General features: G+C 41.9%; 2 protein-coding genes across 4 annotated transcripts in view; both read left to right on the forward strand.

Moving 5' to 3' along the window:
* Window positions 1-10,734, forward strand: part of LOC310857019 (F-actin-capping protein subunit alpha-2) — a 37,922-nt gene extending 27,188 nt beyond the window's left edge. Inside the window, exons 6-10 of the mRNA XM_083762616.1 lie at window positions 921-1,000; window positions 4,672-4,750; window positions 5,181-5,252; window positions 6,917-6,979; window positions 9,645-10,734. Of these exons, the coding sequence (XP_083618742.1) occupies window positions 921-1,000; window positions 4,672-4,750; window positions 5,181-5,252; window positions 6,917-6,979; window positions 9,645-9,785 (435 nt within the window). The 3' untranslated portion in view covers window positions 9,786-10,734. The remainder of the gene's footprint in view (window positions 1-920; window positions 1,001-4,671; window positions 4,751-5,180; window positions 5,253-6,916; window positions 6,980-9,644) is intronic.
* Window positions 10,735-11,571: 837 nt separating this feature from the next.
* LOC310858007 (suppressor of tumorigenicity 7 protein homolog) overlaps window positions 11,572-19,787 on the forward strand; it is a 69,797-nt gene continuing 61,581 nt past the window's right edge. For 2 of the 3 annotated variants that reach the window (XM_083764051.1, XM_083764052.1), the window contains exon 1: window positions 11,572-11,679. The gene's annotated coding sequence lies outside the window, so the exon portion shown is untranslated. The remainder of the gene's footprint in view (window positions 11,680-19,787) is intronic. The other variant, XM_083764053.1, reaches the window with a different exon arrangement.

The following is a 19,787-nucleotide window of genomic DNA, read 5'->3' on the forward strand; positions in this document are numbered from 1 at the left end:
GAACACGTGGCACAAATGAATGTATATTCAGAGCCAACGTTTTTAACTCAACTCTTTGCTTCTGAGGGGTTCCTGGAACAACATATTTTCAGATGGGGGGGTCGGTGTCCAATTACAGTTTTTGGGGTCCTTGACATGAAATATTGAGCACCACTGATATAGAAACATGAGGTATTTCAGAAAACTGTCAGGAATTAGAAGACATTATTTAAAAGTTTGACGCCAGGCCTAAATGGAGATAATATGTCCCCCAGCACCCCACATATTTAGTTCCATACACCTAATCCGTCATTGTCTAAATGGAAATAATTGGCCTTGAATGCAAATATTGCACTGCAATTAGATATACAATACATCATATATACAGTTAATATGTATGTGTGTGTTAGGCTGCTACAACAGTGACACTTGGTTTTGAAAACCAACCAAATGCAATTTCCGTGCTCAGACACGAGTAGGTAGCCAGCCAGCCAGCCAGGCAGCCAGGCAGGCACACACAAAACTACTTAAGGAAGTGGTTGCACCACTTAAAAAAAGGACGATGCACATAAAAAGGAGTTTTGTGTAACGTGCTGAAAGTAGCTGATCTACAAGCTTGTAGGCTATACGGTAAGAGACACTGCAGGCAACTAGGTATGAATCAAGTCCACTCCCAGCACTAGAGTGTCTGAAGTCTTTCTGACCCGTTTTGAAGTTTATTATCTTTTATTTGCCCGTGAAGCTCTCAGAAGGTTCCCCTTCCATGACTTTTACTAAATATTCGATTCAAATCATCATTTTTTTCATCTGAAACATTTTCTAAATATGATTTTAGGCATACTTATACCATCCATGCCCATTTGTTTTGCGTCATAGTGACCCCTTCCTGTGATTTTCTTCCTGTGTCATTGACTCAAAGAGTGATAACTTTCTCTCCGCAGATTTACGGGAAGACCATCGACGGCCATCAAACGATCATCGTGTGTATCGAGTGCCATCAGTTTCAACCAAAAAACTTCTGGTAGGTTCATACGGAGTCCAGCATGCTGTGGGACTGTTGATGAATTCTCTTTTAGGTTCATATGCACGCCAGCATGCTGTGTGATCGTTGATGAATTCTCTTTTAGGTTCATACAGAGTCCAGCATGCTGTGCGATCGTTGATGAATTCTCTTTTTAATTACTGACTTGTATTTGGGTTGCGCAGCTAAAATATTCTGAAGCTCACAACACATACTGTTGATAAAAAAAATTATCATCCAAAGCGGTATACTAGTAGTACTACAGTATTCTCTCCGTTGACTTGCACAGGGACACGGGTGTTTAACCCATTCTGACCTGAGATCAGATTCATACGAGGTTTCCGCCGGACACACACTGGTCTGATGAACCCATTCTGACCTGAGATCAGATTCTAAAAATGTCAGTCGCTCTTCGATTTTTCTAAAATAGCAGACCTACAAGCTCGTATCGCGCCACTCGGTGTCGCGATATGAGCTTGTAGATCTGCTATTTTTTAAATAGCTAAAGCATAACATGATGCTGACACCAAAATGGGTGCCCGCCCAGAATGGGTTAATATGCACCAGTCTCTGGGTGCCTAAGACGCTAACATGTCCCCCAAGTTCCCCAAGTAGCCAAAAGAATAAAGTATTTATTTACAGAAATTAGGATGCAACACAATAGTATCAGCAGCTGGTGAATGGCACAGCAATGGCTCCCCACACACACACACACACACACACACACACACACACTGTATATAGAAAACCATAACTTACAACCATAGTCGTAACAAAGTTTCGGGGAAATAATATTGCCGTTTGAATTAGAAAGAGGATTTTATTAAGGAGTGTGAAATTGGATTTTGGGGTACAGATTACGGAGGATGAGGACTGGTACAATATGTACAACACAGTGTACGGCCACAAGCTGGAAGAATATTAACAGATATTTCATAACTCCAACGATTCGAGCAAGGATGCTGTCTGAGCAACAACCATGCTGAAGGTTATGTGGATGTATCATGAACACATTGGAATTGTCCAAAAATGAATGAATTTATTGGGATAATGTAAGGTCAGAGATGAAGAATAGATTAAGCTATGAGATACCCAAGACGATACTGTTGTACTGTACCTGGGTGATTTGACATTGACACAGGATAATACATGGAGAGAAGATATTATTGTATTATTGGTAGGCAATGGCAGCTATTAAAAAAGCAATTACAACTCTATGGTACAATTCAGAACCCCCAGTTTGTGGGCAGTGGCTGAGCATTGTGGAAGAGATATTTGTAATGGAGAAACTAACTCATACATTGAGATTACAAGAGGAACTATTCACTGAAAAATGTGAGAAATGGACTGATTATAGAAAGCAACAGGACGAAACCGATAATAATGATGGACTTTCGTGAATGGACAGGAATATGTTGCTTGTTATTGATGTACTGTGAGTCGTGACTGTAATTTTGTGTTAATCGGCAAATAGAAATTAAGTAAAACAAAAATATAAGAGGATTTTATGCAATGCCTTTATACATTGACTTTGAGACCTATTTTATCGATTTCTTTTGCATCTATTTTAACAAGAGATCTCTTGCCAATATTTGGAGTTTCAGCATAGCAACGTACGTACATTATCTGTAGTTTCTGCACAACCCTAAAACCTATTATTCAGAAATCTAAAAAAGTTGAAGAGGTTTTGCCACAGCCTAGCATAACTTAATAAAACCTACTGAATTGGGTCTAGATTTGTACCGGCCCCAATGAAAGGTCATCGCTGTAATTGGCTGCTTATCTCCCAGAGATCTCCTTAGACGGTTGGCCCCTATTAGCCCTTGTTGATCTCTTCCTGATCAGGTTAATCTTAATTGGATACAGGCCGCGCCAATCCTCTTTGCAGGGTGAGCTTCATCGAGGCTTGTTGAGAAGTAATGATCCCATAGCTGTTGCACATTATCCCATTCTGGGCGGGAACCCCCTTTTGGTGTTTTTAAATATTATGTTATAATTTAGCTATTGAAAAATAGCAGACCTACAAGCTCATGAGCTTGTAGGTCTGCTATTTTTTGAAAAGTCGTTAAAATGTGGCGCAAATCATTGAATATATACTGTATACTTTCAGAGCGAACATTTTTAACTGAATTATTTGCTTCTGGGGGGTGCCTGCAACTACATATTTTGAGATGGGGGTCCGTGGCCCAATAGAGATAATTCTGAGGGTCCTTGACGTGAAAAAGATTGAGCACCACTGACATAGAAACATGGGCTTTCCAGAATTTCTTTTGATTTAGAAAACCTTTTTTCCCGACCTCAGTCCAAAATGGGTTATAGCTATTATCTTCCTTCAAGAAACTGGGCTGACATGTTACAGGATATCCCTGTACCTGATTTACTGAGGCAGATTGTGGGTCTCCTCTTGCACGGCCCGGTTGTGACTGGTAATCACAGTTTGACTGAAGGGAATCTGATGGATAGAATATTGTTTTTCTTTTCGCTCTGCTGTTGGATAGAATATTGTTTTTTTTTCCGCTCTGCTGTTGGATAGAATGTTGTTTTTTTTTCGCTCTGCTGTTGAAGACTAAGTAAGACTACCTTGAAAAGTAAGACTACCTTGAAAAGTGCAGAAGTGGGAACAAAACTTCTTTAAGATGTCGGTCTATTGAAATTAACTGCATCCTCTAGGTCACGGATTCCCAAACTATTTATACTGAAGTACCACCTCAGAATATATTTGGCTCTCCAAGTACCACCATAAATAATATATGTTAAAATGCAGGAGCGTATACCTGCCCTTTTCGTTCCATTCCTAAGCCAATTATGCTGCTGCTCTGACAAAACCGCTGATATTTCTAATGTGATTAATCCGTTCTCAAACATTCTATTAGTGGCTAGGTGTGCTGTCATGCTCATTTCAGCACGGCTGGATAGCCTATTTCAACCAATTGCTTGGTCAGAAGAACTACCTGTAGTAATATAAATATTTTATAATATTTTTTTTAATATCTTTTTTTCCTTTTTTGGGCAACTCACTCCTCTGTGTACCACCAGAGGGGGGCTCAAGTACCACCACTGGTACTAGTACCAGCACTGGTCCTAGTACCACTGGTACTAGTAAAGTACAAATGGACCTTAACGGTTTCCATTTGTACACTCTCAGAGTTAAAAGTTACAATATAAATTGGGGTACCAGAGATAAAAATGGGGGTCCCTAGCCTAATGCATGTCAAAACTGGGGGTCCTTGAAATTAAAGGTATATTCAGTGATTTCACTTAATTCAAATATCACTTATTTTTTTGTTTTGTTGTCATAATCCTCCCTACTATAGAGTGTGCTGGCCATATAAGGAGTTCCTCCCTGTCCCCAGTTAACCCCTGGGGGTCAAAAAACCTTAGGTTTCGTTTTTGACTCTCTATCCTGATTGGACGAAAGGCTGGGTCCCACAGCCAAAAACGAAACCTAAGGTTTTTTGAGTGAAATCACTGAATATACCTTTAATGTTTTGGGATCACTGCTAGAGCCGTAAAAATCTGGGTCACTGGCATATCTTTTCAAATGGTCTAATAAATGTCCATTTGGGGGTCCTTGACATGAAAACTGTCATGATTTAGAAGACATTTTCTTAATTTCGACGTCAGGCCTAAATGGTTTAAATGACATGCTATTTCTCTTCTTCACTGTACAGGAATGGACGCTGGAGATCAGAATGGAAGTTTACCACCTCCCCCTCCACCACGCAGGTGGCAGGCATCATGAAAATACAGGTGTGCATGCACACATGCTTGTCTGTACTCATGTGCGTGGTGTAACCTTTAAAGAACAGTTGTGAAAGTATTTTAAGACTGTGTGTGTGTGTGTGTGTGTGTGTGTGTGTGTGTGTGTTTTTTTATGAATGAATGAATATAGTTCATTTCAGTCTTAAAAATCATGTAGGCCTACAACAGGGTTAAAAACTTTTCAGAAAGTATTTGGACCTGAAATAAAGGTGTAGACTGAAGCCGTAGCTTTTCGGTCCAAATACTGTGTGTATACATAGCATACACATGGATGTATTTCTGTGCACAGATACAGCTGTTGCTTATCTGTCCCTTTCAGAGCTCTGGCCTTCTAAAAAACAAGCCTAAATAAAACTGTTTGACATTCTTGACGCAACACTCAACATTTAACAAGCGTTGCGTGTGCGTCTCGCTTCAGGTTCATTACTATGAGGATGGCAATGTTCAGCTGGTGAGCCACAAAGAAGTCCAGGAGTCCATGCCTATCTCTGTAAGTACATCACGGCACTCTCGTGGATATGAATGAACTTGGAAGGAGTGTGTCAAAATGTGTGTCCTACACTGACGAAGGTCCTGCTCGCTGAAACGCATCCGTTTGTTTGGTTTGATCCACTTTGATCCACGCCGGCCACTAGATGCTTTTAGCTCGGAGCACCACGGTTTTCAGGCCGCACCGACCCCTATTTTAAGCGTCACCACCGGAATGGACGCAGACACTTTCGTTGTCGTCGTAAGCGCTGAAACGGACCCGCAAGGTCGTGATTTTTTTTTTTTTTTTTTTTTTTTGTAACCCATTTTTTACCCCTGTGTCAATCATCTAATGTGATCCTGGGTACTCCTGAACTCTTACAGACCTAGAGTCAAGCGAGCCTTTGCCTTGAAGTGCGAATGAAATTGTGCCCCACTACATCATCATGTCCACACATGCAAAAATCACCATCTTCTGTAAACTCAAGAACCCAACATATCTCACACTGTCAAGATCACACATGTACTTTACCACTGCAGTATCCCATACATTAAGTATAAGTAAGCCTTGCCGAGCCATGAGGCCCATAGGGCAGGAGCCTATCTACTGTTTCTGTAGCGTCGAAGTCCCACCCCCTACGAGGACCCAGGAAATAATTCCGTTAATTTTCCTCATAGACATTTCAAAAAGTATTTATTTAAAGTCCTTTTAAGCCTCGTACAAAGCCAACTTGAGTTGTGACAAATCATCATCTTTGTCATCATCGTCTTTGTAATAATTTGTTTGGTCCAAAATATTGTGTTGTCATGATTTGTCACAACTCGAGTTGGCTTTGTTGGCTTTGCTTAAAAGGTCTTTAAATAAATACTTTTTGAAATGGGAAAAATGCATTGGGAATTATTTCCTGGGCCTGGCGTCGTCATCGGCTTGATGTACAAATATACACCCCCTGGACATGATGCTAAGTGGGGGTAAGTCACAGGGACTTACCCCCACAGGGACTTGCCCCCTTAAAGCCGAGTGCCAAGCTGGGAGGCATTGGGTCAGCTTTTTCAGAGTCTTTGGTATGACCCGACCGGGGATCGAACCCCGACCTCCCAGTCTCAGAGCGGACACTCTAACCACCAGGTCACATTAAAGTATATAGTCTATGCATGGTAAAGTCTATTTTCCCATCAATAATTCCCACACATGTTCTTCCCTCAGAGAAACTTTGCTAAAGCTATATTGTGATTTAGCTGTGGAAATTGTGTGTTTATACGGTTTTATTTCTTTGCCTATAGATAGATGGTTAGATTCTTTATTTTTGTGTCATGCACCCAAGGCGCCCAGCCCACATGGACTTATAGGACACACCATACAAATCATTGTTTCAATATTGCATTGTGTACAAGAAACAGTTTTTCTTTTTCTTTACACAAACTTTTTCCCACGCTTTGCATAAAAAGTCTGCTAATGCAAAAATACCTTTCCTAAAACAAAATTCCAGTTTTTCGTAGTCCTCTAACCAGAAAAAGTGACTGTGCTATGGTAGTCTTGGCCGGGTCTCTCTCTGTAAAAGAGATCTTCTATCTTCTACGAGAGACGATCATTGAATCGATGAAGGTGAAGTCTAAAAATAAAGACTTAAAGCTGAATTTCCATGCTGACTCATCTTCCCCCCTCTCCCCCTTCTCTTCTTTCAGAACGAAGCTGCAACTGCAAAGGAGTTTGTCAAGATAATGGAGGCTGCCGAAAACGACTACCAGGTTGGTTTGTCAAGTTAACTGGATGTGTCTCCCATGTTTTATCCCTCTACTCACTTCATTGACCGTATTCATACAAGGGCCATTTTGCTCTTGCGTGACCAGATTTGACTGAGAGACTGCCATCCCGCAAATTATAGCTTTTCACCAGAGGAATGAGTTAATAGCACAGGAAGACTCTTCACATACTAGAGCATGTCTGAAATAAGTGTCGGAGCTGAAATCGACATGTAAATATGAAATAAATGCTTAAACATGTAGCTAGGTGTAATGTTAGAGACCACAGAAGTGAACCTTTCAAGCCTGTTTTCTCCACTCCAGACATTACATGTCAATTTGAAGCTATGATTCTCTGCTTTCATATGACATGAAAGAACTAAAAAAAATCCAATGGCAGTCCCAGTCCAAGGGTAGTTCCCCGGTTGGGTCCCATTCTCTTTACCGAGTGATAATGGCTAACGGGTCCATATCCTTCCATCACTCCTCGTTGCTTTCCGTTTCTTTTGTCATGTGATCGTTCTAGAACCACAGAGAATGGAGCTCATTAATGAGATTCCTGAAGTAAAAATCACACCTGTGTGAAGTGAGGGGCGCTCTTATCATCGTACGTCATCATGACGTAAATTCTCCATTCATAGTCAATGGAAATGTAATTACTACCAGTAATATAATTACTACCAGACAACTAAAATATTGTTACATTTATAATATAAACACTATAATAATCATGACTATCGTTTGGTTGGAAGCATTGGAACGTTATGCGCAATTTGTTTATTTGACCCAAATCAAACGTGTTCTCTCTGATCATGATTCATCACACTGATTGGCTCGATTCCAGACTTTCTAACACCTGAAATGTCTATGGAGTAAAAAAGGAATGGGGAAATTCTATTGTGGTACCACAGCCATTCTAAAAGTGGGCGGTCACTGTCGAGCTCTGTACTGTCTCCATATTATTGAGACAGTAAGCTTATTCTGCTGTCACACTCATGAGTCTCAATGGTTAATTAAGGCCTTCAACTGGGGCCTAAAATGTGACATTAAAGTAAGCTGACTCATGCGGTCGCCGGTTAGTCAGTTATAAGTCTGGTTCCAAAAGATCAGTCTGATGACCCAAGAAGAATGTTGTTTACTCTCTGCTGCGTTACTCTGCTTACGATCCAAGATGGCCGCAGCACCAGGAGGGGTGGCCTTACTGGGCTGCGTTCACAAATTCAAGACACCTGTCTTGCGTTTGTCTTGTGTCACACATTTTGTTTGATGGGGGGAGGGGGGCAGAACACATCCATCAAAGCTGTGTTCAGACACAAGTCAGGTGTCAGACACAAGGCAGGTGTCAGACACAAGGCAAGTGTCTTGAATGCAGCCCAGTAAGGTCATATGTCAACCCCGTCCGCTCACCTCTGCCCCACCCTCTCCTGGTGCTGTGGCCATCTTGGATCCTAAAACATAGGGAGAGAGGTGGGGCCGAGAAAGGCCCAAGAAGTAGTGTCAGTGTTGGTTACTGAAAAGCAAAATGACTGCCGTGCACACCCATAACAGGGTTAGGGGCTGTATCTTATGGGAAAGTAGGGGTTATTAAAATATACGGTTGTCAAAATGCGAGTTAACATTCCGATGTAAGATTGCAAAGACAACTGGAATGTCAATTTCACGTTCTTTGCCCCAAGGCACATGTACAGTATAACCCCAAAGTGCTTCGGTCAGGCTGCTCATAGGCCGACGATAGCAAACCGTGGTTGCACCAACCCAACGTTAATCTGAAGCAGATCGGTGCTGAAAACGTAACTGCAATGTCAGCAAACCCTGCTCTGGATAACAGGGTTATAAATATGTTCCGGTATAGCCACCATCCCATGTTTATATGCAGGTGTGGGAAATGTACCATTCTGACGGATGATTCCTGCATTACACTATGGAAGGCCATTTCTGCCCCTGAAAATAAAAAAGGCCTGAATGTGTATTTTCTTTTCTTTTCCTTGCAATTTCAACTCGATGCAGTAGTTTGGGGAGAGAAGAAAATCCTCAAAATTGTGAAATAGGCAATTGCAAAATTGAATTCTTCTTCATTATAGGATATAATAGGTAAAAGTCACAATTTAATTACTTTACGGTTAAAAATAGGCTTTCCGTACAGTAGTATGCCAACCGTCTCTGGATACCAGACCATGCCTTTCCACTTCTGACCGCTCAGTTTTGTTTTGTTCTAAATTCTATTTGGTATGGAACTAATGTCCAACAGGAGTTCAGTAATCATGCTTTAAAACCCATTCTGACCTGAGATCAGATTTAAAAAATGTCTTCTACATCCTGACAGTTTTCTGAAAAAGCTATGTTTGTATGTCAGTCGTTCTTCGATAAAAAAATAATAATAGCAGACCTACAAGCTCGTAGCGCGCCACTCGGTGGCGCGCTATGGGCTTGTAGATCTGCTATTTTTCAATAGCTAAAGCATAACATAATGCACCAAAAGGGGTTCCCGCCCCCAAAATGGGTTAAAAAAAAGTCTGCAATGGTTGAATGGTTGTGGTGGTTTTTCTACTTCTCAATCTGCCTCTTTCTCCGTCTACGTTTTCTGACATCCCTTTAGTTACCCACGTTCCCATTCATCTGCCCTTCATCCCTACTTATTCCCTTCTCTCATCATCTTCCTCCTTCCATTCAGACTGCCATCAATGAGAATTACCAGACCATGTCGGACACTACCTTCAAAGCCTTACGCCGCCAGCTCCCTGTGACTCGCACCAAGATCGACTGGAACAAGATTCTGAGCTACAAGATTGGCAAGGAGATGCAGAACGCTTAAAAACAGAGAGCCCCCCCTCCCTCCCCCGTCCCAACCACATTGCATGACTGGATAGTTGTATCGTCTTTGTACAAATAAGTAAAAAACGGGACAAAAAAAAGGTTTGGTCTCACAACACAGGATGTCATTGTTACACTTCAAATGTCTACTTTTAGTTATGTTTATATACATATTGTGTACACTGTTAAATTGTCTGTACATTGAATAGAAAAATTACCATAATTGTATTTGAAGAAAATAAAGTGAGTTAATAACAAAACATAGGAGAGGGGCCGGACACTCGTATGCAAAACACCCTTGTACTGTATCACACGTGCAATATTTATTTTGTCTGTGAGACCACACCTTTTTTGTTTGACCTACTGAAAAAACAAACACAAAAAACCCATCAAATTCGCCCCCAATGGCGAAATGAATACTCTTGGGGGATTATTTGAGACTACAAAGGACTTGAAGCATTTTGGTTAAAATGTCTCCCTTTACAACACGGTTACTGTCTCATACAATTCAGATGATTAAAAACGTTATTTGTGTTCATTGGCTGTTCTCTCTTTTGCACAAGCAGTCACCTTGTTCCTCATTGGTACTACTTTACTTTCCCACACAATTCACCCTGAAACGCAAATTTAAGCTTGCAACTCTCCTGGCAAAAACAAATTGCCTGTTGACTGGACATCTTCTGTGACAACTTAACAAGCTTAATTAACAAGTCATTAATTGCTAAGTAATGTGCATAATATCCAATTTACAATAAAATGTAAAAGTATCACTCTTTCCCAGTGCTTATTTTTATTAAAGAAGAAAAAACAAACCCTGACTGTATTATATAACAAGGCACATTGTAATATATACCTGTATTAAACATACTGTCTGTCACTTTGGTGGTTTATTTCCATGAGATAATTGTTACTCGGTCACAATTATGTTGCATTAAATGACAAATTTTCTATTTGCTGACTCGCTCATAATTATTTGAATACCATTGTGGGAGATTTATCCCTTCTGCATCATTGCCTGTCCACTCTTCTATGAAGAAAAAACATTTAAAACGACATTGACCTTGACTCTGAACTCTTGTTTATATTTCGTATAATACTTAGTAGCCTAATAAAGATTGGTACAAGCTTGCAATTCAGCATATGAGCTGCTTGAATGGTTATTTTCAAATTGGGCATAAAATTTGATAAATTAGATTATTATTTTACATAGGCTATCATTGGATGGAACGAAGTTAATGTGTGTTCTAGCAAAATGAGCACTTTGAGTCCTGTGTGTTTGTAGGCTACACAGCAGTGGTTCTCAAACCTTTTAATGTCAAGGACCCCCACCTATTAGACACCTAGTATTAGCCAATGGACCCCCATTTGAAAAGATATAATGCCAGGGACCCCCATAATAAGATTTGTGTGGCTCTAATGATACTCAAACCATTTTAATTGCAAGGACCCCCAGGGGCCAGGCATGCATTGTTTCCAGCCTACAGACCCCCATTTAATGGCACGTCTCTGGGAACCCAATTTATAATATTAATTTAACTCAGTGTACAAAATGGAACCAGATATACTACACTAACTATCAATTAGCTGGGGAACCCCATAGAGTAATAAAAGCAGGGGACCCACTGGAACTCCCTCAAGGACCCATACACATTGAGAATGTTTTGTGAGTGGACATCAGACAGCATCATGTTCCCATGGCTGCTCAGTGCTGGGTGCTGACAGTGGCACTGGCAGTGCTAGCGGCTAGCCACCGTGCTAACTAGCGAACGTCAGTCTGCAGCAGACGGACAGACACGTCTACACAGTCCCATGTTGGAAGGAGAACTGCTGCTGGAAGAAATGCTAGCTGCAACAGACGAGGATTTTAACTGGCTCCCATAAACACACAAACTACGGTAAGTTAACGACCACGGCGGCGTGTTTTGTTTAGCGGCCCGTTGAAATGTCAGCAGCACCGGCCGTGGCCACACTTGTAAAAGTTTTGAGATGTTTTTGCAATGTTAAGCTTGCACACAGGCAGCTAGCGGTTTATAGCTAGCGAGCTAACCCAAGCATTTAGCTGCTCAGTTTTTAAATGGAAATCATGCGTGGGCGCGTGCGTGGCTTTACTGGTTACACGCATACAGTCACCACGGATAACACGAAACCTAAGCCTGACTGACTGACATTTATTATATGCAGTTTTATGTTTTTTAAGATGGTGAAGTAATTGCAGCCAGCCACTAGATCACATCTGTCTGTGACCTTTTTGCTTTTTATTAAAGGTCCAGACAGATCAACTTTAATTACCAATTTATGTCCCTTGTTTTGCTATTGTGGTTTATATTTTGTATACTTGTTCTCATGGGGGTAGTACCGCTGTTGTGATTTTTCTATTATTATTACTATTTTTTTAATCAAAGAGTTGTCTATATTGGGTAATCATGAGCATTTTTTATTATTCCCCCCCTTCCATTATGTGATGAGAAAAAGTCTATTTCTTGCTCACTGAATCACAGCAGCAGATGAAGAGGGTTCCTGTGATAGTGGACTCTCTAGAGTCTAGCAGATGGAAGACTGTGTGCTCCTTTGAGAAAGCCAGCTGGCTGGTGAAGGAGAGAGCCAAGGATCCAGAATCAGATACAGAGCAGACTAGTTGAGAGGGGGGGGGGGGGGGGGGGGTGTGTGTGTGTGTGTGTGTGTGTGTGTCACTGACTGTCAGTGTCATCCAACTGCAGATCTGGCATTCTGATGTTTACTGCACATCCTTATTCATCACCTCCTGCAGAGAGAGAGAGAGAGAGAGAGAGGGGTTTAAGTGTGTTGTATAATCTGTCAATTAATGCATATTATTTGAGACTCTGTCTGGCTTTTTGGCCATTTTTAGAAGAGCATATCTTTGGCCTCTATTTTCATTTCTATGCCTCCACGAGTCCACGTAATGGAAGCAAGCAATGGGCCACATAAAGTCCTCTTATCAGATTTGACAAACATGCAGGGTGTTGTTCGTCTCCTAAACCGAAACCTAATTTGGCGCCAACATAATTGTTTGATTTTTCAAGGAAATTCTGAAATGGCTGTACACTGTGGCTCTGCGCTGACCAACCTGCAATGAAAAGGGGGAATTTCACGTTAAAAGAAGAGGACATTTTCACACAATACTTCATTTTCATCCATGCACTTGGAGGAGTCCTTCATGCAACATTACTGAAAACATTCACATATTGTATGAATGCATGAGAAAGATGAAGGTCTTCCTATTCATTAGAAGGACAATAAGTCTCCTCCAATAGCAGGGAAGTGTGTTTTCAATGGGTCTTAACAGTATTATCTGTTGTACCTTGTAACCTAGTTGAATGAACTTATACTGTATGGGAGAAGGGCTGTCAGTGTCTCTGATCAAATTAATATCACAAATATTAAATATCGACTAAAGCAACTGCCTGGTGTGAACACACAAGCCTGTATATGTAAAAATTACCCCATATGTGTTTTTAAAAACGGTTAGCAATCTGTTCCTCTTTCCCATCAGCACCCACATCAGCTATTCTTTGGTTTGACGATAAAGTGAGTTCCCCATTCCCTATTCTGACACACCAAAATGAATCTATATGCACCGTGGGGTTCGTCTCACACGTACAAGCAGAGGCTAGATGGATGACAAGCTAACAACGGGAACGGGGACATGCATCCAGCGACAGTACACTGTTCTAACATGACAGCATGACGAGAGATACATGAATTCTGACAGTTTTTGCAACGTCATGCCACCAGCCACCAGTCAGTTAATGAACACGTTCTCATGCTGCTGTACTTCCCTCCTCACTGTGACTAAATGATAGCCATTGTAGAGAAGTCGGACATGGAAGTCAGCCCCAGGCTTGGTCTGAGGCAACTCTGACTCACATACACACACATGAAAACATTTTGGTCAAGACTGAGGCCATGTTTTCCGAGGCTAGTTTTCACTCAATCGTAAAGACGTAGTTTTCACTCAATCGTAAAGACGTAGTTTTCACTCAGTCGTAAAGACGTATTAGCATTTTGGCTGTGAGCAACTTACCACCCTGTAGGGCTGGGCAATATACCGATATTACAGTATATTGATATTTTGCTAAGAGGCTAGATATCATCTGGATTGTTTGTGTTTTAATATAAGATGTGTTGTATTGGTTTAAAACAAATGGCCATTCTGCAAGTTGGATGACTTGCATCACTATGCAAATATATATTAGATTGTGTCCATATTGCCCAACTCTACCACCCTGGATGCAGAGCCATCTCCTGGAATTCAAAGTTTCACATGACATCGAAGAGCCACTTTGGTGACCCTCTCTCTCTCCGTTCCCAGCTGACTCTGCTCAGAGAGCTTATAGTGAAATGGAGGTCTACCCAAAAATGATGAATCACAGCTGCTGGAATCCGCCTCGTATTTTCGTGGCACGACCATAAGTCTCAAAAGGCCAAAGCATAAAGGGGGATTTATGATGCGTTTTGTGGCACTGTCGGAGCCCGCCAGATGCCCCAGAGTGACCGATGGTGGAGTGCTGATATTGTGGAACCCACCCGGGCCATATGAGTTGTCTAATATAACTCGAGATTATATTTTATTTCCAGGAGAAAAGAATGCACGGAGAGATCGGAGTTCAGTTTTCTTAATGCGAAGATACAAAAGACCCCATTTGACAATGTGAAATGCTACGATAAGCTTTCACTCACAGCTGTACTATCGTCTATAGCCTCACCGATGACACACGCCACACATAGCTATATCTGACCGGTGTGAGCCGTCTTTATTTAGACTGTGTGTGGCTGCTTCTGTAACATGATCTCTGGCTGAAATGTTTGCCGTACCTTTTTGGCGGCGGGGCAGCCTGCCCCTAGCCTCAGAAACCCATTTAGCCTGCTCCTAGCCGCAGCTCTTAGCTGCCTCGAAGGAAAAAGAACGTCTGCTTTCACTCAGCTGTTCTTACCGAGAACGTCTCGTCTGTATCGTCAGTCCTAGATCTTTCTGCAGATCCTTGCACATTGGATTACCCTTGGTTCACCCCTAGCATGTAATCCAGGGGCGATGCAGCTCAAAACCCCATAACACAGGGCTTAAAGTTCTCAGTCCTGGGGACTGATTTCAGTCCTGAGGATTTCATAGGGGTATATCAGTGCAGATTTGAAAAAAATCTTTTTCAGTCTTGGGGATTTTTTGGGGCTTTAAGCCCTGCCCATAACAGCTGGCTGCCTCAATGCCCAACATGCCATACCAGAGAGAGAAAATGAAAGTATTGTACTGTATGTGTGTGTGTTGTGTGTCAACTTGTGTGCACAATCAATCCTGACCATATTAGGACAGCCGAGGCACTGAACAATGCTATGTTGTCTAGGGACTTCCCATTTAGGAGAAGTGTAGAGATGGTTGGACAAAACACAGACCTGAAGAAAGTAACCCTTTTATTGTCAACTTCAATCAGGATGCTGTAATTCAATTGTATGTGCCCTAACTTGTTTATCCAGCCAGGTGTTCCTTCCTAGATTGAGTATGCTTTGATTCCAGGAGAGCATTTAATTAAACGTCTTCTCAATCTTGTCTAGAGGGTCCTTCGCGTGCGTGCGTGTGCTGTTGTGTTCCTTAGTAGATCTGCCCTGCTTTCTGACAGTTTGATGAATGACATGCTGTAGCCACTAGTGTGTATTTAAATGCACTTGATAGTCCCTCCATTTGAATGCTTGTGAATATTTGAAATAACACTGAATACAACCGCATGTAACAGAGGAAACTTGCCTTTAATGGCTCTCGGAGGAACATTGTAAATACGAATTTGTTTGTAATAACCTAAAGAAAAGACTAAAATAAACCGGTTAAAAAAAAAAAAAAAGTTCATCACAGTGTCATTAACTGGGCGGGCTGGCTCTGAGCCTAAAAGGCTTAAATGATAATTTAAGCCATATTCAATAAATTGGCATACATATTGCATATTTTCTGTTTTGTAGCATCTTCACTGCCTCTCCTAAAGAGTTCTGTTATTTAGCTACAGTAGCTATTATGATCAGGAGGAGCAATTGCTATCATTCAGTCGGTGTCACTCATCTCCATTTGGGAAGAAAATATTTTATTTTTGTGTCCGACAGTAGCTGGATAGACTATTGGTATAGGTTTTTACGCTTTTTGGGGGAGACTTTGGGTATTTAGAAAAGCGCAATATGAATCTGAGCTGCTATTTGCTATTATAATTATTATTACAATTAATCTTGGGGACAAAATGTTAGTTTGTATGTACAGTAATTGTGCTCTCTCTGCATGGATCTATGTCCGTGCTTCTTACATGGACATAGATCACATACACACATCGTGACACCCAGCAGATATTCTGTCTGGGATTTCAAAGCCATCTGTACGAGTGTACGGAACACTATCCTGAAGCTTGATCTCTACTTTACACATAAAATATTGACAAATCTATGAGCAAATCACAACGCATTGCACCGCGACTTGTGAGCTTGTTATGTAGGCTTTTTTTTTAAGCATAAAATGAAGCATAAGGCCTGGCATTCCCCACAGGCTAAATGCAGGCAAAGCCAGCTCTGAGTGAGCACTAGCTGAAGGAATGGGGTCTGTGCACAGTGACAGCATGAAGGAATGGGGTCTCTGTGGACACAGTGACAGGCAGTCTGTGAATGGAAGAAAGGAAAGGAAAGGGAGAGAGAGCGTTCTGATGTTTGACTGGACAATTGCATCCAGCTCTCTGGCTCTTGGTTCGCAAATGAAAGCTAGAGAAAAGATCAGGGTGGCCAGGTGTGCCATCTGTCAAGGGCTGATGGCAAGTTTTTTTGTTTTGTTTTTTTGGTGGCCAGCTGTTGGGTTTCTCTTCTAATCAATTGGCAATGTGGGGTGAATTGAAAGTGGCCATTTCGGAACTGATTAGCAAGCAACTGTAGCATATAGATTAAAGTGTTTGTTTCCCCTGTCCACCATAATCAACTGTGATCAGGGCCAGTCACGGTTGGTTGGCTGGACTCTCAGGCGAGGTCCACGCGGCTCCTGCTGGGAGAACTATACAGCCGTGTTGGGGTCAGTTACTCAGTTCTACTTAGTGACTGACGGTGTTGGCGTGATTATCATCCACCCGGATCTTTGAAGTCTAGACAGATTCTGGTATACCTCTCACTTAGTGGAGTGAGGCCCAAAGTGAGGCCCAAAAACACCTTTTGGTGTTGTATGGCATTATGTTACAATTTAGCTATTGAAAAATATCAGATCTACAAGCTCATAGTGCGGCACCGAGTACCGCACTATGAGCTTGTAGGTCTGCTATTTTTGAATAACTCAAATCTTTGCTTCTTCTGGGGGGTCCCTGGAACAACATATTTTCAGATGGGGGTCGGCGGCCAATTACCTATATTCTTGGGGGTCCTTGACATGAAAATGTTTGAGAACGACTGACATAGAAACATAGGGTTTTTCAGAAAACTGTCCGAATTTAGAAGGCATTTGTAGAATGAATTGTCCTCAGGTCTAAATGGGTTAATTAACATCATTACATTTTAAGCATTCCCTGTCAGTGTGCATTACTCTTGAGTTACTTTCTTACCAAAATAACGTTGTTTCTAGAACTGGTTCTTCCACGGAACCGGCGGCCATTCTTTGTTTCCAGTTCCGAAACGACTTTTAGGTTAATCTGAACCAAATAATTTTCAGTGGAAACACACTCTGGGCTAGCTATTGGGCCAGTGGGGCCGTGGCCCAGGGGCCCTTGGCAACAGGGGCCCTTTGGGGAAATTGGACCGTGAGGTACTAGGTTTGACGCCCTGAAAAGGTGTGAGACGCCCCCCCCCCCCACCCCCGCATATTTATTTTTCATTTTCTATTTTTCAGAAGGCAGGATCTTGCTTTATTTTTCGTTTAGTTATTTTCTTTCTCAATAAATTGTGCAGCCTCTGCAGCTGTGAGCAATATAAACCAATGCAGTTCTCCCACTCCACCATTAGGTGTCAGCAGCAGTGATTGTGCTATGCTTCTCCTCCTGACCCAGTTAGCGAAGGTGGGGGGAGTACCAGTTGTGATTGAATGGTAGACTAGCCCCCATGTAGCGAATCCAAGCCTCACCGCTCTGTCTTTGTTGTTGGCGGTGGGGAGCCGGTCGGTGGGGTGTCTGGCAGACTGGGGATCAGTGTCCGGTTATCGGTACATGGCAGGCTGGCCTCGCTGCTCACCGTCTCACTGATCCTAGACATGCATTCTTGGTAGCAGTGGATCACTCACTGTATAAATGCAAATGAGCCAATTTCATCTTTCATTGTGTCCGTCTTGATTGAATAAGGTGTATTACATTGTTGCTCTTGGAACACTAAACACAACAGAGAGCACATGAATGCTGTTTATGTTTATGTTATTATGACCGAGACAATGATGGTAATTGTAGGGATACTGGCTTGTACCTTGCTTGCCGTCGCTTCATCCATCATCATTTACAGTACTGTGTGTGTGTGTGTGTGTGTGTGTGTGTTATGTACAGTACCTGAATGTGTACCTCTAGTATCTGCATCTCTCTCTCTCTCTCTCTCTCTCTCTCTCTCTCTCTCTCTCTCTCTCATTCACACCTCCTCCCACACAGACTCACTGGGATAGATATGGCCTGCCATCTCCTTCTGCTGTATCTCTCCTCCCTCACTCTTCTGTCTCTCTGAAGAAGGCTCCACTTATGCTTATATTTTCAGTTGCCTAGCAACGCAGAGGAGAGTCATTATTTCTGGGTGGTACTTGGCAGTGTGATGGGCGTGGGGGTGGGTGTATTTATGGCTGGGCGATACATCACCAAAATCCAACTTACAGTAATGTTTAACATGTTCAATATTCACGAGTAAGAAATCTATAAATGAAGACAAAACTACTTTTGAGAAATGGCAATATTCACAAGTGGGAATTCAATAAATGAAGACAAAACTGCTTTTGGGAAATGGTGATTTTAAGCAATATTACACGAGAGGGTGTGGTTTAACGTGATTATTGCCACGACAGGGATGCGCTAAGGAACGAGACGAAGTCGAGTTCCGCAAGCATCACTGAAGTGTGTAATATTGCAATTATACAAAAGTTACCCTTAACTAAGAAAATCGCTGAAAACATATATATTTTTAATGACAGATGTAGTCACTACGACCACAAATGTCCCAAGAAACTAACTAGCCTAGCCACCGAGCTTGCTAGCGCTCTGGGAAAACAGAGCAGCTGAATTCTTTGTTTTGATTAGGTGGTGAATGGTGCTGGTTTGATCCTCGGCTAGAAGCCGTTTCAACCAATCGGATTGCTTCCTCGAAACGACCTGTTGTATAATGTGGAATATTTGCTGTAATGCATTGTTCAGAATTAAGTAGCTGGTTGCATGGATTATCTGTGTTTTCATTGACATGATTGTCCTCGTATTCATTATTGTTCCATCTTGCAGACGGTGCCCTCGGCAATATGTTAGCTTATTGAACATTGTCACGGTGTTGTCATGTGTGACCAACATTAGCATTCCAATCTACATACGAGCAGGGGGGCAGTCAGACAGATATTTTGTGAAGCCTGAAACTCCTGAAAGTTCATATAATGGCCTGTTGTGGCGCTGTCACTGGACCCAAAAAAACCCATAGCCCCATAGAAGTCCATGTATTTGGGCCCAACTTCACCTAGACTGTATTACCTTAATAAACATGGTCATGAATACTTTCCAGTCACTAGTTTAAAGTCTCATTTCTAATGTCATAATATTCTTTTTGGAAAATTATGGTCCCATTTATAAAATAAATGACCATAAAGTCGCGTATGTTCTGAGGGGCGTGGCTACCGTTACAGTCTATGATCGGGAGTCCCCACCCACTCGAGTCAAAATAAAAACCAACGGAGAAGAAGGGGGGAAGTCCCGCCTCGTTGTCTAGGCAGCCAATGGCCAGCTGGGCCCAAACGGAGCCAGCCAATGGCCAGCTGGGCCCAAACGGATCTAGAAAGATGGCGACTTACAGTGCAGGAATAACAGGCTTCATTTTACGT

The sequence above is a fragment of the Protomyctophum parallelum genome (genome assembly GCF_964188405.1).
Source record: "Protomyctophum parallelum genome assembly, chromosome: 4".
In the NCBI taxonomy this organism is placed as follows: domain Eukaryota; kingdom Metazoa; phylum Chordata; class Actinopteri; order Myctophiformes; family Myctophidae; genus Protomyctophum; species Protomyctophum parallelum.